This window comes from Gossypium hirsutum, chromosome A07 (genome assembly GCF_007990345.1).
Source record: "Gossypium hirsutum isolate 1008001.06 chromosome A07, Gossypium_hirsutum_v2.1, whole genome shotgun sequence".
Taxonomy (NCBI): domain Eukaryota; kingdom Viridiplantae; phylum Streptophyta; class Magnoliopsida; order Malvales; family Malvaceae; genus Gossypium; species Gossypium hirsutum.
This window is the reverse complement of record NC_053430.1, coordinates 6,854,953-6,876,014: the sequence shown is the minus strand read 5'-3', so window position 1 is coordinate 6,876,014 and position 21,062 is coordinate 6,854,953. Positions and strand designations below refer to the sequence as shown.

Below are 21,062 nucleotides of genomic sequence, written 5' to 3'. Positions count from 1 at the left end.
ATTAAATTAATTTTTTTTTATTTTTTAACGGACGAACAAAAAAATAATAATCTGGAGGGGAGACCGTGTTGGTATGGGCAGTCAAATATTGCTCATATTTCCTGTTGGAGACAGCCTGTTCCATTGTTATAAGCTGCCTGCAGTGATATTCATTAATTAATTCACATAGCTTTTATTTCATATATTAAAATTCTAAAATATTATATAATATTTCAAGTATGTTTCATCAAAAGGAAAAAAGAAATCTAAAGTTTCAACTTTTTAACTGGATTTTACTTACTTTACTATCAAATCCAAAGCCAAAGAAATTTCCTCCTTTTCACCACTTTGGTTTTTAACCCCAAAAAATCATTGTCGGTGGAAAACTTTCACCATGTTGAAGTAGTACATGTATTAACTCCAACGATTCAGCTAATCACGTCTTGTTCATAAAGATTGAGGTCTCTCAATTTTGAAGGTTAGAGCTTAAGTTTCATCATTTGCAATTAAAATGAGTAGGTATTTTTTTTATTCTATACGTATGTTTTGTATTAATTTTGTATAATTTTTTTTAATTTAGTTTAATTTTTGTTTTATTTTTTATTCATAGTATATTATTATTATATCTTATTATGATCGTTCAAACAACTAAAATTGTCTCTCAAATTGTAAGATGCTTAACAAATAAATTTACTAATTAACCGTCACATTAAATTTTAACTACTACTTCATAATATTACGTCGCTTATCCCTGATTCACCAATAATAACATGAGACGTGATACTTCAAAACAAAATACAATAAAATCTTGGCCATGAGGGCGAAGGACGAGGAACCTACACCTCCTCTCTTCCTAACATACCTCCAACATCATCTCCCCCACCGACTCATCCTAGTTTCAACATATGGTTCTTGTACTAGTAAAACTTATTATTCCTTGTAATTGTAGTTGGAGTGACATACTACCCACCACTAAAAATCATTGGATTTACACTCCCAAAAGTCAAGCTTATTATTATTCCTCACCATTATTAAGATTCTTTGCAAAGATCATTTTCCTTTTAAGTGAATCCCATTTTAGGTAGCTCTGCGATTCCTTTTTAAGTTCATAATTTGCTGCTAAGTTCACCAATATTGAAGAATCTTTCAAGCTTTCTAAAGGTTAGCCAAAGAATCTTTCATTACCTTCCTTTTGCCATAACTTTCAAATCTTTTCATCATATTCATGGAGAATCATAGCTTGTTCTTTTTACTATTATGGCTTCCGTGGAGTTTCTTCATATTAGGTGATCCTCAATTACTAAACTCTCAAACCCAAGCTCTTCTTCAACTAAAGAAGCATTTAGAATACCCAAAACAGCTTGATATCTGGTATGATAGAAGAACAATGTTTTGCTTTTTACCACCATCTTCAAAAGTAAACATTTCATGCGAGTTCCACTCAGTAACTGAGTTGAAAATTATGGGTGATAAGCCTTCCATTGAAGTCACTGATTTTCATGGTTTCCCAATCCCAAATCAAACATTATCAGTTTCCTTTTCAATGGATTCTTTTGTTACAACTTTGACAAGGTTGACAAGCTTGAAAGTTCTTAGTTTGGTTTCTTTAGGAATTTGGGGTCCTCTCCCTAATAAAATCCATAGGTTATCATCACTTGAGTGTTTAGATTTGAGTTCCAATTTCCTTTTTGGTTCAATCCCTCCTAAAGTTTCAACAATGGTGAAGATTCAAACACTTGTGTTGGATGATAATTTCTTCAATGATACAGTCCACGTGTTTGATTTTACGTCTAACTTAACAAGTTTGAGCTTGAAGAACAACAAGTTGAAGCAAGGTCCATTAGATTTCAGTAGTTTAACACATTTGAAAGTGTTGGATTTGAGTGGAAACAGATTGTATTCACACTTACCAACAATTCCAAAAGGTTTGATTATGGTTTCCCTCAATAGAAACTCCTTCAATGGTGAAATCCCAACACAATATACCCTTTTAACACACCTTCAACACCTTGATATCTCATTCAATAGCCTCATCCGTATACCTCCAGCTTCACTTTTCTCATTTCCAAACATCAGTTCCTTGAATTTGGCATCAAATATGTTGAGTGGATCACTTGGATACTACAATCTAACATGTGGGAACAACCTTGAGTTTGTTGATATATCAGACAATAGGCTAACAGGGAGTTTACCTTCATGTTTGAACTCTGAATCAGGCAATAAAGTTGTCAACTTCAGTGGCAACTGTTTATCCATTGATCATCATCATCAGCATCCATTATCATATTGCAGAGATGAAGTTCATAAGGATCAAAGCACTCAAAATGCCAATGGCTTAGGTGTTTCAATCAGTCTCATTGTAGGCATAGTTGTTATCATTGTCCTTTTGGGTATTGCCTTTGTAATCATTTGCAGACATTACTGCCATCGACGGATATCAGAGCAACATTTGCTGCACAAATCAGTACATGAAAACTCAGCAACAGGGTTCTCTTCTGAGATACTAAACAATGCAAGTAAGTTCAATAAGCTTAAATTTTTCACTAGGAAAAAATTGGTTTTTCTATGAGAAAATTTTGATGAATATTTTCTTTTTAGGGTACATTTCTGAAACTACTAAGTTAGGGACTCAAAGTCTCCCACCATGTAGATCATTCACTCTAGAAGAGTTAAATCAAGCTACAAACAACTTTGATAACTCTGCTTTTCTGGGTGAAGGTTCATATGGAAAGGTAAAAATATCAAAACCTACAACTTGCAACAAACAATGACCCTGTTCCAGGGACTTAAAACATCGGTTGCAACATGATGTTATGATCATTATTTTGTGATTGCAGCTCTTTCTACCTCTTGTATTCACCACAATTGACCAAAGTAGCATGTATGATTGATCCACCAAAGCCTACAACTTGCAATAAACAATGACCCTTTTACCGAGACTTAAACATCAGTTTCAACATGATGTTATGATCCTTGTTTTGTGATTCCGGCCTTCTCTACCTCTTATATTCATCACAATTGACCAAAGTACGTAAAAGTACCACGGAGGCCCTATATTAAAAGTTAGATTACATTTTGTCATCTCTATTAAAAAAGTGGGCAAATTAGTCCTTGTATATTATATTAAAGAGCAAAATTGATCTTTTCTGTTAAAAATTTTTGAGTGACGGAATAACCAGATATTGGCATATGACATGTTAGGTATACCTTATGCGACGGAATAACCAGATAGTGGCATATGACATGTTAGGTGTACCTTATGCTAATGTATAACAACCAATTCTTAAAGTAGAAATGGATGGAATTTTTAATAAAATGACTAGTTTATTCTTTAATCTAATGTATATAGACTAATTTGTCCATTTTTTGAGTTGAGGGGACAAAATACAATCCGACTCTTGATACAATAGCCTCCATGGTACTTTTACCGACCAAAACAGCATGCATGATTGATTCACCAAAGCCTACAACTTGCAATAAACACTGACCCTTTTTCGGGCACTTAAACATCAGTTACAACATGATGTTATGATCGTTATTTTGTGATTCTAGCTCTTTCTACCTCTTATATTCACCACAATTGACCAATGTAGCACGTATGATTGATTCATTTTCCAGCTTTATAAAGGAAGATTGGAGGGTGGGAGCCAAGTTGCTATAAGGTGCCTGCCAACAACAAAGAAATACTGGATTAGAAACCTCAAACTCAGGCTAGATATGCTTGCAAAGATTCGCCACCCGCATTTGGTTGCCATTCTGGGGCACTGCATTGAAGTTAAACAAGATGACGGCTGTGTCAACAGGGTCTTCCTTGTTTATGAATACATTCCTAATGGGAATTTTCGTTCTTATCTCTCTGGTAATATCCTTTGGAACTCCAAATTCCCTATCTTTAGATTGTTTTATGGTTAAAAAATGTCACAAGTCCCTATAGTCTTTGTAAATTTGGAATTTAATCCCTTTGTTTCTAGGAATTTAGTCTCTCTACTTGAATTTTAAAATTGGAGAAGTTGAGAAACTAAATTTTTGAAAATAAAAGTGCAGGGATTAAATTTTAAATTTGTGAAGAGTACAAGGACCTATGATATATTTTAACCTTGTTTTATTTATTGTCAATACCAATGGTTAAAATATGCCATAAGTCCTTTTACTCTTCTTAAGTTTAGAATTAGTCCTTATATTTTTATTTCTAGAAATTTAATCCATTTACTTCTTGGATTTCAGAACTCAAGTTAAATTATTAATATTGTTAAAATAATTTTTTTAAATTCAAATTTGTTACAACATTTTTTTATAGTTATATTGTTACCAATTAAGTATTTTTTTTAAATGTCGAACCAATAAATTTAACAAAATAATTTTAATACAGTTACCAGTTGGACTTGAATTTTGAAATCTAAAAAGTAGAGTGACACATTGCACTCCCCAAAGAAACATTGCATTGCACTCCCCAAAGAAACATTGCATTCCCGAAAGGTTTCCATGAACCATAAAACAGACAAAAAAGACACCTTAATTCTACTAAAATTTATTGATTTGGATCACACTTTTACATTCATTTGTTATTGTAGAAAACTGTGTTGGAGAGGTTCTGAATTGGTCTGAACGACTGGCGGTTTTAATCGGTGTTTGCAAGGCTGTGCAATTCTTGCATACCGGAGTTATTCCTGGTTTCTTTCACAATAGATTGAAGACCAACAACATCTTGCTCAACGAGCATCGGATGGCGAAACTCAATGACTACGGTCTGTCGATTATCTCCGAAGAAACCAACAACAACTGTAAGGTAAGATTTACCATCCGTTGTTATGTTAACCCTTCAAAATCCTGATTTTATCTCAGTTGATTCATACAATCACTCTTTTATAATTAAAAACTTGTGACCATATTTCTTTCATGCAGGTAAAAGGAGAGGATCCTAAATCATGGTAAGGACTAGGGACTAGTTTCATTTGATCTGCTTATTGGCAGTTTTAAGCAGAGATACTTAGTATTTGAACAATACATTTGCAGGCAAATGACGAGATTAGAGGACGATGTTTACAGCTTTGGCCTCATCTTGTTGGAGACTATGATTGGACCCTCCCTAGCTGCTAAAAAGGAAGGGACTCTACGAGATGAATTGGTATGTTTGAGTGCTTCATGAATGAGCTATTCGTATAATTAGGCTCTTTAATCATTTATGGTTTTGATTGATTCTGGATTGCGTCAATTTAAATGGGGTTGACTTAAGTTTGAAATTTTTTTGGTAAAATATGATTCAAGTTTCAATAACCTTCGTATATCTAGAATTCAATCCTATTTTTTTTTATTTAAAAATGCAAGTTCAGTTGTTAATATTATTAAAATTCTTCTATTAGATTCATGTATATTACAACGTCATTTTATTGGTTACATATATTTACCAACTGAGTATTTTTTCTTATTTCAAAATATCACACCAACCAACAAGTTTAATAAAATAATTTTAACATTGTTAATAATTATACTTGAATTTTTAAATTTAAAAAATAAAGAGACTAAATTTCTAAAAATAAAAGTAAAATTAAATTTAACAAAAAAATTAAATTATTTTGAATTCTAAGTCATTCTTTTTGGGTTCAAATCATTTAGGATTTAAAGCTTGAATTCATCTCATTTCATATTTGCTTATTTGGATGTTTTCGAATTAACGTCTTTTGAGTTTGCTAGTTGAGTTTTTCAGGTGGGATCATTCCGAGTATTTTTCATGCAAATTGAACACTTGAATTCAAGTAATTTCGAGTTAATTTGTTCATCTCATTCCATATTCAGATCATTTATGTTTGCCAAACACTCAAATACGGGTTAACCCGGATTACCTTCTCGATCAATTTTGGATTGAAGTCATTTAGGTTTTGACATTTGAATTCATCTCATTTCATATTCCTAGTTTGGATGTTTTCGAAGTAAGATCTTTTGAGTTTGCTAGTAGGTTTTTTTTCATTCAACACTTGAATTCAAGTAATTTCAAATTACTTGTTCATGCCATTCCATATCCAAGCCATTTAGGTTTGCCAATAAGCTTCCAGATTTCTCATTTGAGTTTGATATTCAAATCCAAGTCAACCCAGATGGCTTGAATAATTTCGAGTTCCAATCATTCCAGATGTGAATTATTCCTGGTTCAAGTTCAAGCTATCAACTTTTTAAGATGATTAGATGAAAACTGACCTCTAGTTGGGAAATGACCAGGCATGTTTAAGCAAGCAGGAAGGGCGAGGAAGGTTGATGAACCCAGTGGTTTCAGCTACAGCCTCACAAGAATCAATATCAATAGTGATTTCAATAACAAATAAGTGCATTTTCCCAGAATTATGGAGCCGCCCATCTTTTGAGGACATTCTTTGGAATTTGCAGTATGCAGCTCAAGTTCAGGACCAGATTGTGAACAAAGATTAAGCTCTGTATAGTTTTATTGCTTTTTCAAAGAATACGTTTCTTCTAATTCTTTGATTTAGGAGGCTGTAACATGTGAATAGAAATAAAAACTATAAAAAATAAATAAATACTCGCATTCAAACTTTAGATTTGGTATTTCCTTTAAGGGTGATTACATAAATCAAAAGCAAGTTTAGTTACATATCTATAACATATAATACATAAATACGAGTTTGAAATGATAATTGAAATTATAATTTGGATCCTTTCTATGACATGGTTTTAAAACTAGATCAGTAGTCAAACTAGTCAGACCATTAATTCGTTGATTCAATCAGTCCGTAGAGTGTGATTAAATAAATCATTAAAAATTTCATAAAAATATTAAAAATAAATTAACAAAAATCAGTTCAACCAATTTTTTAACCCAATTCAACAAGTCTATACCGGTTCACAGTCAATCGGTCTAATATCTCTCTCTAAACTGATATCTTGATACAAAAAATCCAAACCGCCCATCCAGTTCGGTTTTAAACAACATAAATTATGATTTACATTATTCAACTTTGAGTTCACTTTTACTAATATTTCAATCAAATAAAACAAAATTTTACAACTATAAAATTTGATTAGTAGCTAAATTTTTTTAAAAAAAAATTCATGATTAATTTCATTCACTTCAATTATGTTTTGAATTTTTTTACTGTTATAATTTTAATTATCACAATAATTAATATATTTTAATTATATTCAACAAGTTGAATAATATTATATTAATTACATAAAATACAACTATAAATTTTAATAAATTTAAATATAAGTAAAATCACATGCAAGGAGACTAGCTTTAGTTATATGCTCGAGTTTGAACCAGTATATACAATGTTTTCGGAACCAAACAAGTGGTCAAACCGTTAAAAGTCACCGGTTCACGGTCGAACTAGTTCAAATCAAATAAATTATTAAAAATTCATATATATTAAAAAAAAATTATAAAATCTGGTTCAATTAGTGTTGTATCGGTTCATGGGTCAACCAGTTTTTAGCCTTGTTCCGGACCAATCTACCAGCCAGTTCCTGGTCCAGCCGGTCTGGTTCTGAAAACACTGGGTAAATAGAGGGAAAATCAACGGTTGATAGAAACCGAAAATAGTGTCTTAGAGGATGTGGGGAGGTACTGAAGTGCCAGAAAGTTATAGAAAATTGCATATAGCCAAAATAGCTTATATATTAGGACTATAAGAACGCGAAGAAACATATATCATCTACTATATCCAACATATATTTGCTATTAATTTTTCACTCATCCTATCCTGTGTTAAAAGCCAATTTACAGTAAAGCTAAACAATTGATTCATTTACCTGCAATCAAGAGTTTAGGGCAAACTTGAACTTACAGTCGGTTTCTGTAAATGCCGAGCAGCATTTATATGTCGTAGATGCAATGCAGTCAAAAGCCTTCGCCATGTCTCCATAGATGCATTGCCTATTTGAAACTCAAGAAGCTTTTTCTGGTTCTTGTAATATTCTTCTACCACCTTACTCTGACAAATGCCATAAATATACTTCATCAAAACTTTAGGGGTGAGCAAAAGTTGATTCGAATCAACTTAACCAAGGGTTTTATGTCAAGTCAGTTCGATCAAATCAGTTATGATGATTGGTTAGATAATTAAAGCATAGGATTAGTCGGTTAAATTGATTTTTCAGTTTTTTAAATCAAACTGATCAAATCGACCGACTGCATTGAGCCAAGCATGAGCAAGTCGAGTTCAAATATCTTAATACTTGATTCGAACAATTTACAAGCTTAATCAAGCTTTTTTTATTTATAATAAATTTTGAATATTAAATCACTATTTTGTTATTTAAATAACTGAATCCTTTTGTTATTCAAATATAAAATAATTGTATATGAAGCGAGTTCTAACTCAAGCTCAAACTTGAGCTCAAGTATAGAAATCATGCACACAACCCTAATTCCGACCACCACAGGATCTAATAATTAATTAGACCAAATTCTCCAAACTATGACCCAAATTTTAAATTGGTTATAAGCTTTAAATGTTCTAATTGAATCCTCAAAGTATCATTATCATATCAATTAAGTTCTTCCGTCATCCTAGCTGATTGCTTGTGCTTTAAGTATCTGCTCAAATTTGAAGTGTAGCATATTTAAAACATATGACCAAATTGTAAACACATGTTACCTATTGCATGGACAGCTTGGCACTGACGTGTAAAGAAATATAATATTCCTAACTTTTAACGACATTGTTTTTTAATGCATCACTTAGACCCAAGGTGTCCATGCAGTAGGTACACATGTATCTAAAATTTGCTCTACATGTTTTAAATATGTTTCATGTTATATCTAACCTGACATTTAACACTCATGCTAATGACTAGGCTAATGAAAAGACCTAGATGATATAATATTGATATTTTGAATGCAGTTGGCCCATATATATAAATATAAATACATGCAAACATACATCCAAAACCGTAACTCCAATGCAAAGCGATGTGAGGATTGCAGACCTGTTTGATATAGTCTTGGAGTCTCTCAGTCCATGAAGCTTCTGCAATAGCAATGAAACATTACACAATGGAAGTCAAAAGTATCACAGCAATAAGGAAAAGAACTCACCACCTTGATTGTTCATCATTAAATCTTCAGTGCATTTGAAATTCACTACAAGATCAATCTCAGCAAGTTGATCCAGAATCTCCTACGAGTTATATATATATATATAAAGCTATGAGCAGAATTCATATCTTTAATGCAACAACCAAGAAGTAAACATAACAGATAATTACATAATCACGTGTTCTTTTCGTAGTATTTAGTACTTACAGCTTGAGTCCGTGATCGAGGAATTCCATCCAGAATAAAGCCAGTTTCACCTCTGTAATGCCCATCTTCCAACCTCTTCGACAATAACCCCAATATAATATCCTCGTTAACTAGCTCCCCATGAACAACTGCATTTGCAATCTACAAAAATCATAAAATCAAGTTCAAAATATACTGCGAGAAGCATACACGCAATCAATCCCTATGAATTCAATAAGCATATGTAATAGTAAGCAAATTTTGACGGTAAACACACTAAAATTTTGTCAAAGTATATTTTGCCGTAAAATCAATGTAGAGAAAGAGGGGGAAACTAGTACTTAAATCGTGTAAAAATGATCAATCAAGAAGAAATTGTAAATCTGACAAAATTCATTGATTCTTGCCTTGAGGAAATGAATATAACCTGTTTGTAAAGATTAGAGTTAGGGCTGAGTTCTTGCCGAACAAGGCTCGCCATTGTAATATGGGGAACTTCTAGAAGTTTCGACAACATTACAGCGTACACGCGCTTCTTGGCGCGTGGGCTTCCGATGAACGCCCACTGCACTCCTCTTAGAGGGACGGAGCCATCGGTGTCAGCCACTGGAGTTGAACGAACAAGCTCATCGCGACGAGACTCCTGTTGTGATGGTGGGTAGTAGTACCAGTAGTCGGTGTCAGGTTGCGGCTGCGCAGCACCATGGAATAGGCTATCAGTGAGCTTAAGAAGTCGATAGAGTGGTGGCGCCGCCGTTACAGCTGCCGTGGTAGCGGTGGTAACGGTGGCTAGGTGGCTTAGCTTGTTAATGATCATGGCTTTCGATGGCGGAGAGAAATGGAGGGTTTAGTGTTTTTATTTTCCAGAATGGAGGGTTTAATTCGATCAAACTAAAAACAATCCTTCTACCCCCAAGTTGACCAAATAATTATCTTGAATTATTAAATTATTTGAAAGTATCAAAAATTAAATTTACTAATAATTTAATAAGAATTAGAATTCTAAAATTTTCAATTTAATATTTATTCACTCATTCATTAAATTATTAAATTTTGTTATTAATATAATAAATTTATCCCTTTAGTATTCTATTATTTCAGTTTTAATTACAAACCCTAAGTTAGTAGTTTTTTTCACCAAAAAGTTTCTAGTATGCAACAGTCAAGAGTCAAGAGTCAAGAGTCAAGACCCCATATCAAAACTGTTCATAGGTCAACTACAAAGCCAAAGGCTAACCTTAAAAAACAAAAAAACAAAAATACGAGACCCAAAATTTTGATTTTTTTAATTTAGATCAGGCTTTAAATAATTTTTTTTTCGTAAAATTGAATTTGATGTGACGGTTACCCTTGAAAGCAATGTGACGATGTTTTTCTTTGCACGAAGATGCTAAAGCATGACTTACTTACTATGTATAACAATTATTACTTTAATTGCTTGAGAAAACCTAATAGTTTTGTATAATATTATTATCTTATTTTTTTATATTTTTATTGTTAATTTTCGCTCTCTTCGTACTAATAATATTTTTATTCATATTTATAATTAAAATAATTTAATAAAATGTATTTTTACATAAAATTAAATTTTATTAACCAAATAAAATAATTTAATGTATTTAATAAAATTCGAAATATATTAAATCCAACTTGAATTTTTTTTTAATTCACTTATATTTGAACTCAATTACAAATGTTCCAACATTTAAATAAAGTAAAATTCAACTTGAGTAGACCCAATTCAACTCAAATTATTATTATTTTAAAATTTAAATTTAAATTTATTTAAATTTAATCATAAAAATATATAAATATTAATAAAAATATTTTTAAAATTAAATTGATAGGTTTTTTTAACCTAAAATTAAGTTAACAGCGGATTCCAACCCTTTTTTTTAGCATACCATTTTTCAATATAAAATTAAGTTAATAGATTTTCACAATTAAATCTCAAAATTATATATCAACTTTAATTTAATGTGTAAATGTATATATGAATTTTAATTTGGAGCAATTATACACGTGAAATTATAATTACGATTTAAATCTGTACTTGAAACTCTAATTTTGATTTAATCATACACATTTAAAGAAATAAATCTATTAATTTATTTTTATATTAGATAATTATTTATGTGTGCAATATATAAATATAAAACGATGTTATATTAATAATTGTGTTAATAATTAATAAGAATTGGATCAAATCAAAATTTTAAGTTTAAACTTACATAAAATCAAAATTCATATATACAATTGCACATTAAATTATAATTCATGTATAATTTTGAGATTCATACTTTTTTATATATATATATATCAGATAACATTAGAAAACAAAGGTCGAATAACAAGACTCATGTTATTTAAAGCTTAGTTTGGATGGGCGGTGTATTTATCTCCGGTAAGGTTAAAAATAGAGGTGGCGGTGAGATTAGTTACTGTAGCGGTGAGATTGGATATTCTAGCGGTGAGATTAAAAATAGAGGTGAAGTGTATGTTTGGATTCAAATGCAGGTGTAGCGATGAGATGAAAATAAAAAATGACTTTTAAAGACATTAAAATAAAAATTATATATAATAGAAATTTTTTAAATTATTTAATAAAATATTAATTTCAAAAAATTAAAATCATATTTTTGTTAAAGTTAAATATTTATATATCTTTTGAATAATTAAAAATATATTTATCATAATAAAAAGTTTATATATTATTATATAATAACATAATTATTAATTCCATTACTTCCTATAATTACTAAATATAAATATTTGGTGCAATACTATAATATAATTAACTTTTATGAAGTCCACTATAAAACCATCATAGCTTCTTTTTCTTTACTGGAGCTCCATGCTTCAGTCCAAAACCAAGTGCCTAGTGCGATAAAATCTCTTTCACAGGCAAAAATTAATGTCATCCAAACGAATGACTAAGATGCGTTTCACCATTTTCATGCTTCACTAGAAGTAATCGGGCATCCAAAGGAAGCCTAAGTCTTTGATAAAAGATCCAACTAATATTCTAAACAAGTGTCAACTTTTAATATCATTTTAATACTAAATTAATAATATTTTTTAACTTTTGAGCCAAGTGAAGTTGAGTCTAAGTAAAGAGAATCCTTGGGCAAAAACACAATCTATAGATAAGTCTAAACCCAATGAATTCAACAACTTTTCTAAATTATATATTGTTAGTGTATCAAATACTAATCATTTTTAAAATATTCATTGTTCTTAAATTTTTTATTTTAAATTATATCACCTAATATTTGATCTGTCATTTAATAACTATATTAACCAATTTAGTGATGAAAGGACCTAATTGATATAATTTTAATAGTTCAGGGATATAATTATAATGATTTGATGTTTAATAATCAATTTAAAATAAATGTCATAATTTAGGGATGTTTTGTGCAACTAACTCAATAAAATATGATAAATTAGTAAGGAAACAAGTTAAAAGAATGAAAGCGTATGGATCTTGAAGGAACCTCAAAATATATAATGAAAACTACTCCATTGATAATATATAAGTTAGCCTTGAAATTCCAGACAATGAAAAACAAAATAGAAAGCACTTAGATACCTTTGTTAAGCATTGCCCTAACCCTCATTGGAAGACCATAGAGCCGAATAAATCCGGCAGCATCGGCTTGATTATATATGTCTCCACTCTCAAAGGAGGAGATATCCTCTCTGTACAAGCTATAAGCACTGGTCCGGCCAGTTACAGAAACTGATCCTTTGTATAGCTTCAAAGTCACGGAACCAGTGGTGGTTTCAGTTATCTTCTCCATAAATGCATCCATGGATTCACGAAGTGGGTCGAACCACCTTCCTGCATAAACTAACTCTGCATACTTGAGGGCAAGTGAATCTTTAACTTGAATGGTTTCGCGGTCAAGGGTTAGAGATTCCAGCTCACGAACAGCATTGAATAGGATGGTACCACCAGGAGTTTCGTAGACTCCACGACTCTTCATACCAACGAGCCGATTTTCAACCATGTCAATACGACCAATCCCATGTTTCCCACCAATTTCATTGAGTGTAGCAAGAAGTTCAGCCGGCGAATAAGTTTTTCCATCAAGTGAAACAGGGATGCCTGATTCAATTCCAATTTTCACGTATCTGCAGAAATTGTGCATATTAAAAAGCTGTTAATTTGGGATACGAAACATGTGAAAAATCATTAAGAGGCAGGTAAAACATACTGAGGTTTATCGGGAGCATCTTTCGGGTCAACACTCATCATGTACATATCTTCCTTCGGTTCATTTGCTGGATCCTCCAAGATATCTCCCTTCAATCCCAAGAAAGATAAATATTGGAGAGAGATAAAAGAGAATCACGTTAAGTAAATCAGACAAATAAGACTTAGTTGCCAAACCTCGTGGCTCAAGTGCCATAAGTTCCTGTCTCTGCTGTATATTGATTTCTTTGTCACTGGAACAGGCACATTATGCTTCTTAGCATATTCAATAGCATCTTCTCTCCCTGTAATATCCCATTCTCTCCAAGGAGCCACAACGTTTAATTCCGGATTTAGAGCAAAGAAGGTGAGCTCAAACCGAACCTGGAAGAATAAATATGCTAGTCAATTTATGAAAGTAAAGTCATGTTTGATGAAATAAGAGAGTTATTCATAGCTAAAGCTTTGGTTGAAAGGCATGCCTGATCATTTCCTTTCCCTGTGCAGCCATGAGAAACGGCATCGGCCCCAACCTCTCTAGCAACATCCACCATGGCCTGTCATAATAAGCACATTATCACAAAAGGTAAAGAAAATACATAAAAGAAAATGATGCTAGTATCAAAAGCTTTGCTTGATAGAGTGGAAAGAAAATTAGAGATGAAATATTGAAGGAGAAAAACTGGGTAAAAGTACAATGGAAGCCCTTGTACTAGGAATCAAATTACATTTTGCCTCCTTTACTTAAAACAATGGGCAAAGTAATTCCTGTACATTAGATTAAAGAGCAAATCAAACCTTTTTGTTAAAAATTCCATCCATTTCTACGGTTAAAAACTAACGTAGCTGAAGAAATAACCAATTAGTTACACTTGACGTGCCTCATGTACTCTTATGTAGACATACAGGGACCAGTTTTTAACAATATAAATGGATAGAATTTATAACAGAAGGACTACTTTGCTCTTTAGTCTAACGTATAGGGTCTAATTTACTCATTTTTTGAGTTGAGGGAGCAAAATGCAATCCGACTCCTAATACAAAGGCCTTCGTGATACTTTTACCGAAAAATTGCAATACTAAGGTAGCATGCTATGTAGGCCTCAAAAGAGCTTTATTAGTTACACTTGACGTGCCACATGTACTCTTATGTAGACATACAGGGACCAGTTTTTAACAATATAAATGGATAGAATTTATAACAAAAGGACTACTTTGCCCTTTAGTCTAACGTATAGGGTCTAATTTACTCATTTTTTGAGTTGAGGGAGCAAAATGCAATCCGACTCCTAATAAAAAGGCCTCCGTGGTACTTTTACCGAAAATTTGCAATACTAAGGTAGCATGCTATGTAGGCCTCAAAAGAGCTTTATTAGTGTTGAGCTTGAAAGAATGTATAATTAGCAGAACATAACAAATACACAAATAGTTAGTAACCTTTGCAATAACAGGCCTGGCCATTGAGGTTCCCAACAAGTATTTCCTCTCGTAAATGGCACCAGCTCGCAAGCATGGAAATATATAGTCTTTCACAAATTCCTCCTTTAAGTCCTTAACTACTAACTGGCAAGCCCCGCTTGCCTTGGCCTTTGCTTCCAAACCATCCAATTCTTTTATGCCCTGAAAAAGTTTGAAATGACAAATAAATTTTGCATGTAATAAGATAACATTATAAACTTACACCACATAAAGTAAATTAGACTGTTTAGCAAACTTGTTTACTCCCACATACTTGGCCAACATCGGCAGTGAAGCAAACAACCTCACAACCATAATTCTCCCTGCAAAAGAAAAATACTTAAGTCATAGGTTTCATAAATAAGCATGTACAAAAGATCAACGAAAATTAAAATATTGAATTCGAGTTAACCATCATCTAGAAGCTACTCATTTAAGGATACATGCTTCAAGAATTACGACGTAAAATGGAAAGCATTAGTAGATATAACCTAAAACAGGTTAACTACCTTAGCCATGGAACAATAACAGAAGTATCTAAGCCGCCACTGTAGGCCAAAACAACTTTGTTTAATTTGCCTCGAAGCCCTCCACCCTTTGTAACTGTGGAAACATCCGTCCCTGAGTTGCTGGAAAGAACAGCTTGAATACCTGCAAGTTTGCAATGAAAATGCAGATGTAATTGAAACAGCTTAAAACTAAAATAGAGTAGTGAAAAATAACTCAAAAGATGCTAATGAAATGGGGGCAAAGCAAATATGCAGACGAATAATGCAACAAGAGAGACTTATATAGAAAAGAAAAATGGAAGGAATTCTTCCAAAGGTTTCTGCTTGTTAACTATAGTTAAAAAAAGGTTAAAGTACCTGGGAGTCCCTGTATTATAGGGATTGGATCAAATAAATTCCTCTATTATTAAATGGATCAATTTAGTCCCTATACTATTAAAAAGAATCAAATAAGTCCAAATTGTAACAAAGTCAACATTTATTCTATAAAAAATGTTTTGAAAATTATTATTTTCAATTGCAGTTCAATTCCAAACAAAAGATTTTATTTATAGAATGATAAAACTTTAAAAATATTAACTCTGTTAAACAATAAATGATATTTTTTTAAACAATAAATGTTAACTCCATTCCAATTTGGTCTTGTTTGATTCTTTTTAATGGTAAAGGGACTAAATTGAGCTATTTAATAATAGAGGGACTAATATGATTAAATCCCAATAATACAAGGACCTCCGAGGCACATTCTCCTTAAAAAAAGTAATAATAAACAATAATGTAGAGTTCAAGCTAGAATTGGCAAAACTGTGGCAGTGAAATGAACTAAAGCCATAATGATGGTACATCCCACAGTAAACTAAAACTGTCATAAGGACAAGGGAAGGGATCACTTACACCTTTCAGTAACTTCTTACGCAATTGATAATTTAACAATCCAACCATCATGTTTCATGCACTATTGATGCAGATAATACATGTCAAGTTTGGTACAAATTAAAATTTTCTAACAATTCGTTTTACCTTAAAGAACAATATTTACCATATATTTTTTAAAACACTTATTGCAATATAAAGGTAACTGTTCAAGAAAAAGTGCTTTACTAAGCTTGGCTACCATGCATCTTCACATAATCGGTGCCTTGGACATTCTTGTGTATCCTTTATATAATATGATCAATCAATCAGAAAATCTTAACAAAAAATAAATTATTCTAGTCTCAATTTCTCATTGAATTAGTATCAGGTTTTTAAGTACTTCATAGAATAACTAATCACAAAATCCTTTCTTATTTTCAAGTTATTTGAAATATGTTTCCTGCAGATAGGACAAACAAAAAAACAACATAGAATACATAAACTGTTAAAAAATGGAGCAATGTTGGCCCTCACCTTGATTCTTAGGTGTTAGAGTCATACACACATTGTTGCTTACAATAGCATTACCATGAAGCGAACTAGATTTTCCACTTAACTGCCAACAAAATTTCCAAAAAGAACACATATTGAACTGCAAATTGTAGAGCCGAATACAAACAAATAAAGAAAATTTTGATAATACCATTTAGTAGAGAGGTCAGAGGTGGACTGTACGGGTGGCCAAGGCCCGCCAAATTTTGAGAAATTTTCATTTTTCACTTGAAAATTTTAATTAGACCCAAATTTTGAAAATTCTTATTATACATTTCTTTTTAAAAAATTTTAATTAAACCCCAAATTTTTTTTATTTTTTTCATAAATCTCCTAAAATTTTTGAAATTTTTACTAGGCCCCATAACTTTAGTCCCAAGATATGCCACTGACTTAGTACAAATTACCTCATGGAAAGTGGATAACTTCCTAGAACAGATCAAATTATCGGAATGTAACAATGTATCTGCAAAATGCAAGAACCAAACGTAACATCAGCTTATAAAATCATACGAAAATACTAAAAAAAAATCCCAAAAACTCCACCAAAAATGAAGCGATAATCAGAAAATTGGAACTGTAAAGAAGAATCACTTCTTTTGGGACCGTAACATGCAAGATTAATGGACGAAGAGAGTGAAATGGCTTTGAACTGAGCCATTTTTTTTTTCTTTCACTGAAATTGAAAAGAGAAACAGGCAGGAAGAAACAAAGGGGAATTGCTAGGGTTTTTGATTTTAAAGATAATCGGTGGTAATACACGTGGCTTTATTTTATTGGATAAGAGGTTATCATGTGTCAGATTCTCAGTAAAGGTCATTGACTCAGTTTAAAGCCCTTTTCGATGTAATTTTAAGGTTAAAACATCGTCAAGTCCCTCCACTGTTTCTATATTTGGAATTTAATCCTTCCTTTTATTTTCAGAAATTTAATATCTGTTTTGAATTTATTTTTTTATTTTTAATGTTTAAAATTTTTATGCTAAATTCATAGATGTGAGTTGTGACATTAAAATAAAAAGTAACTTGATAGTTGTGTAACAAAAAGAATGATATTATAAAAAATATGAATTTAGTAGAAAGATATTGTTAATAGTTTAATTTGAATTTTTAAATTTAAAAGGTAAAAAGGGATTTCAAATATGCCATGGGTCTCCAACTCCTTAAAAATTTAGAATTTAGTCATTATATTTTTATTTCTATAAATTTAGTCTCTTTACTTTTTAAATTTCAAAATTTAAATCTAATTGTTAGCATTATTTTTTCAATTATTGGTGTGTCAACTTGAAATAAAAAAAAACCACTTCATAGCAAATTGCAAAATAACTAAAAACAAATGCCATTGTAATGAACTTGAAATTAACAAAATAATTTCAACAATATGAATAGTTGAATTTGAATTTTGAAATCTGAGAAGTAGAGGAACTAAATTTTTAGAAATAAAAGTAAAATGACTAAAATTCAAATATACAAAAAGCATATTAACTTTTTTCATATTTTAACTTTCTTAAATTTTAATTACTTTTTAAAAGTACTTTTGGAATCATAAGTAATACTAAAAAGATAATTTTTTATGTTTTGTTTTTGGAAATTCACTTTTATTTATAATACGGTATATTTTATTTAATATTTATATTAGGTATATAATTAGGCTTAATTCAGCAGGAAGCCCTAAAACTATTTATTTTGTTTGAGTTAAGTACTTAAACTAGTTTTTGATCAATTCGGTTATTTAAACTTTGTTCCGTTATTGAAGTTGGGCCTTGTCGTTAGAGCCGTTAAAAAAAATATTTACCAATCAGATTTTGCCACAACATCATTTTATTAAAATATAATTAAAAATTAATTTTATATTAATATTGGTTTTTTTTATGGCATAGGCGTGCTAGGAGTTTAAACAGAGATTGAGGTTTAAAGAATTACGGAATCTTCAAAAAAAGGGCACTATTTGTGGCGCGGTTTAGGGTTTTTAGGGAAAGGGAAGAGGGAAAGGGACAGCGGGGGAAGGGGGCGGACGAGAGGATATTAATGTCAATATCAATATAACAGAAATGAATAAAGCTTAGGCATCCGGTTGGACCAAAAATAATTTAGGTACTTAATTCAAATAAAGGCAATAGTTTAAGGACCACTTATTGAATTAAGTTATATAATTATATTCCTATTGAATTTTATTTCAAATAGATAACATTACTGTTAAATTTACAATCATTATATTTTAATAATATTTAAAATATAAGTTATATATTGAAATTAGATTTTACAAATAGTTAAAATTAATGTCTTACAAATATTTAAAGTTTATATTTCATATATTAAAATATTAATAATGAATTACAATAAATTATTTTTTTATATTCTTACTAAAATATCACAATATTAATGAATTTGAAGATTGTTTAAATTTATATTTTTACTTTGTAACATAATGTCCAAAATGAACATTTTATTTCTCAAAATTACTTTTTTTTACTGCAATAGTCAACAATATTAAACACTTAAAATTTAAATTAAACTTTTCAAAAATACTTTTCATGAACATTTTTTACATCACTTTCGAAAAGCAATGAAAAACTAATCCTAAGTAGATTTTAATCAATTTTAAGCTCTTAAGTTGTTGGCTATTTGATAAATATGTATTAAATAATTGATATAATTCATATATTTTAAAAATTTTAATAAAATTATAAATAATATTAGTAAAAAATTATATTAAAATATTTGATAAATAATACTTTAAAAAATATATAATATTAAAACAAATTTCAAAGAGGAATAAAATACTTTTAAATATATATTTAAACTAATATTTTTAATAATAATATAAGACGTGGGCATGAATGACCATAAGTAAAAGTTAGTTTCAATATAATTTTAACATTTTTAAGTAAAATATTTTTTTAATAATAAAACGAATTTAATTAGAAAATCTAATAGTAAAAAGAAGAGATTTATTAACTCGTTATTTAGTTCGAAAAAGTGAAATGACGAAATTTATAAAAATAATTCAATAGGCTATACTCCCTAATTCTATTTAGTGTTTAACCTTTTTATTTGTAGTAGTTTGAGATTGACTCTGGAGATTGGAAGTATTAAATTCTTGCATTAATAACATCTTGTAAGCAAAGGTTTTGATACTTATAACTTCAATACCTTGTAGAAAAATTTTCGTAAAAATTTGACTAAGTATTGACACCTTTAATGCATGTATTAATTCTTCATAAATGGGATTCGATATCATACTCTTCTAGATAGTTTTGGAGATAGGGGTGAGTAAAATCCAATTCGATTTGAAAATTTGATAAAAAATTCAAATTTTGAATTAAATAGTTCAAGTTATTTGAGTTAATCAAGTTATTCAGATCAATTCGAATAAAAAATTAAGTTTTTTGGTTTAACTCGAATATGAATTACACAATTCGAGTTATCCGAAAATCTGAATAAGAAAAGACAAAACTACTCCATTTTGATAAATGTTTACTTTTTTAAAAGTTAAAATTCAAAAAAATTAAATTAAAAGGCAAAATCATTATATTGTTCATGTAGTTGAATAATCTTGTACTTAGTCTACTAGTTAAATAATCGGTCCATCTAAACGCAATATTAAGTATAAATAATAGGATTCGTTAACTCGACTCGATTCGAAAAAAATTCAAATTGAGTTCAGTTGCTAAAATAGGATTTGTCAACTTGACTAACTCGTAAAATTTTTACTCGATTCAACTCGACTCGATCAAATACTCACCCCTAATTGGGGTTACTTACTTGCCATATATTGATACGTAAGGCTAGTTATCAATATCATGCCCTTTAAAAAGTGCTATTAGACACTGTTTTAGGGGTTTCAATACCCACATGTAAGGTATTGATACTTGACTTAAAAATTGCTTGGAAACATCTTTAAAGGACTATGAAGTACTAAAAAACATTCCTAATTTGTTTAAGACATTCTAGAAACTTATTTTTTTTAGCTTTATAATACTTAAAAATATAAAGGAGATAGGTTCAATTGTTGTAAATTTAGTTTGTTATTTTAGAACACTTTTAAATTTGATGCTAACACGTCATTCTAGTATGTTGTATGGTCACGCTACTTAGACCACCTATTAAAATATAAAATATCAAAACACATATAAAACACTTAGAAAGTAATGTATTTAAGGTTTAAGGTTCTACATTTATCTTTTAACTAGGGGGAAACTGAGATGTTGAAAGGATATAAGCGTAATGAATAGAAGTCGATACCACCCACACAATTGTAAAATCATAAGAAGTCA

General features: G+C 30.5%; 3 protein-coding genes and 1 long non-coding RNA gene across 11 annotated transcripts; 1 reads left to right on the top strand and 3 right to left on the bottom strand.

The window, feature by feature from the left end:
* Window positions 1-744: 744 nt before the first annotated feature.
* LOC107941043 (probable inactive leucine-rich repeat receptor-like protein kinase At3g03770) lies at window positions 745-6,525 on the top strand. 4 transcript variants are annotated; one of them, XM_041117402.1, is made up of 8 exons: window positions 745-2,495; window positions 2,578-2,711; window positions 3,598-3,838; window positions 4,551-4,765; window positions 4,882-4,907; window positions 4,993-5,104; window positions 5,671-5,732; window positions 6,193-6,325. In XM_041117402.1, the coding sequence occupies exons 1-7, from the start codon at window positions 1,205-1,207 to the stop codon at window positions 5,716-5,718; spliced, it is 2,067 nt and encodes a 688-aa protein (XP_040973336.1). In that variant the 5' UTR covers window positions 745-1,204; the 3' UTR covers window positions 5,719-5,732; window positions 6,193-6,325. The 4 variants fall into 4 exon arrangements, with proteins under 4 accessions (XP_040973336.1, XP_016730045.1, XP_040973335.1 ...); XM_041117401.1 differs by having other exon boundaries at window positions 746-2,495; window positions 5,684-5,732; window positions 6,193-6,525; XM_016874556.2 differs by lacking the exon at window positions 6,193-6,325 and having other exon boundaries at window positions 5,671-5,862.
* LOC121232050 (uncharacterized) lies at window positions 2,340-3,670 on the bottom strand. The gene is made up of 2 exons (XR_005930270.1): window positions 3,542-3,670; window positions 2,340-2,431 (listed from the first exon to the last, which is right to left on the bottom strand). It is a non-coding gene; the product is annotated as an uncharacterized lncRNA (long non-coding RNA).
* A 648-nt stretch (window positions 6,526-7,173) lies between the features above and the next one.
* On the bottom strand, window positions 7,174-10,143 carry LOC107941044 (probable adenylate kinase 7, mitochondrial). 4 transcript variants are annotated; one of them, XM_041117404.1, is made up of 6 exons: window positions 9,642-10,143; window positions 9,236-9,376; window positions 9,032-9,110; window positions 8,920-8,960; window positions 7,776-7,922; window positions 7,174-7,484 (listed from the first exon to the last, which is right to left on the bottom strand). In XM_041117404.1, exons 1-6 carry the CDS (start codon window positions 10,029-10,031, stop codon window positions 7,410-7,412), a joined length of 873 nt encoding a protein of 290 aa, XP_040973338.1. In that variant the 5' UTR covers window positions 10,032-10,143; the 3' UTR covers window positions 7,174-7,409. The 4 variants fall into 4 exon arrangements, with proteins under 4 accessions (XP_040973338.1, XP_040973337.1, XP_040973340.1 ...); XM_041117403.1 differs by having other exon boundaries at window positions 9,029-9,110; window positions 9,642-10,140; XM_041117405.1 differs by having other exon boundaries at window positions 7,334-7,484; window positions 7,741-7,922; window positions 9,029-9,110; window positions 9,642-10,140.
* A 2,575-nt stretch (window positions 10,144-12,718) lies between these two features.
* Window positions 12,719-17,646, bottom strand: LOC107941042 (argininosuccinate synthase, chloroplastic). Of its 2 annotated transcripts, none has more exons than XM_016874553.2 (10): window positions 17,381-17,646; window positions 17,194-17,252; window positions 16,769-16,850; window positions 15,380-15,521; window positions 15,145-15,193; window positions 14,850-15,032; window positions 13,895-13,969; window positions 13,611-13,796; window positions 13,435-13,523; window positions 12,719-13,351 (listed from the first exon to the last, which is right to left on the bottom strand). In XM_016874553.2, the coding sequence occupies exons 1-10, from the start codon at window positions 17,445-17,447 to the stop codon at window positions 12,799-12,801; spliced, it is 1,485 nt and encodes a 494-aa protein (XP_016730042.1). In that variant the 5' UTR covers window positions 17,448-17,646; the 3' UTR covers window positions 12,719-12,798. The 2 variants fall into 2 exon arrangements, with proteins under 2 accessions (XP_016730042.1, XP_016730041.1); XM_016874552.2 differs by having other exon boundaries at window positions 17,333-17,491.
* Window positions 17,647-21,062: the final 3,416 nt, after the last annotated feature.

What these genes read in the sequence shown, in the direction of transcription:
- LOC107941043 (XM_016874555.2), top strand. Translation starts at nt 1,205, where the DNA reads ATGGAGAATCATAGCTTGTTCTTTTTACTATTATGGCTTCCGTGGAGT. An exon ending in AAACCAACAACAACTGTAAG is followed by an intron (nt 4,766 to 4,881) that starts GTAAGATTTACC and finishes TCTTTCATGCAG; the next exon opens with GTAAAAGGAGAGGATCCTAA. An exon ending in GGACTCTACGAGATGAATTG is followed by an intron (nt 5,105 to 6,192) that starts GTATGTTTGAGT and finishes GGAAATGACCAG; the next exon opens with GCATGTTTAAGCAAGCAGGA.
- LOC107941044 (XM_041117403.1), bottom strand. Translation starts at nt 10,031, where the DNA reads ATGATCATTAACAAGCTAAGCCACCTAGCCACCGTTACCACCGCTACC. An exon ending in CTCGATCACGGACTCAAGCT is followed by an intron (nt 9,111 to 9,235) that starts GTAAGTACTAAA and finishes TATAACTCGTAG; the next exon opens with GAGATTCTGGATCAACTTGC. An exon ending in TCCAAGACTATATCAAACAG is followed by an intron (nt 7,923 to 8,919) that starts GTCTGCAATCCT and finishes GGCATTTGTCAG; the next exon opens with AGTAAGGTGGTAGAAGAATA.
- LOC107941042 (XM_016874552.2), bottom strand. Translation starts at nt 17,447, where the DNA reads ATGGCTCAGTTCAAAGCCATTTCACTCTCTTCGTCCATTAATCTTGCA. An exon ending in TGATTATCGCTTCATTTTTG is followed by an intron (nt 17,253 to 17,332) that starts GTGGAGTTTTTG and finishes TGCATTTTGCAG; the next exon opens with ATACATTGTTACATTCCGAT. An exon ending in TCTAACACCTAAGAATCAAG is followed by an intron (nt 15,522 to 16,768) that starts GTGAGGGCCAAC and finishes GCAAACTTGCAG; the next exon opens with GTATTCAAGCTGTTCTTTCC.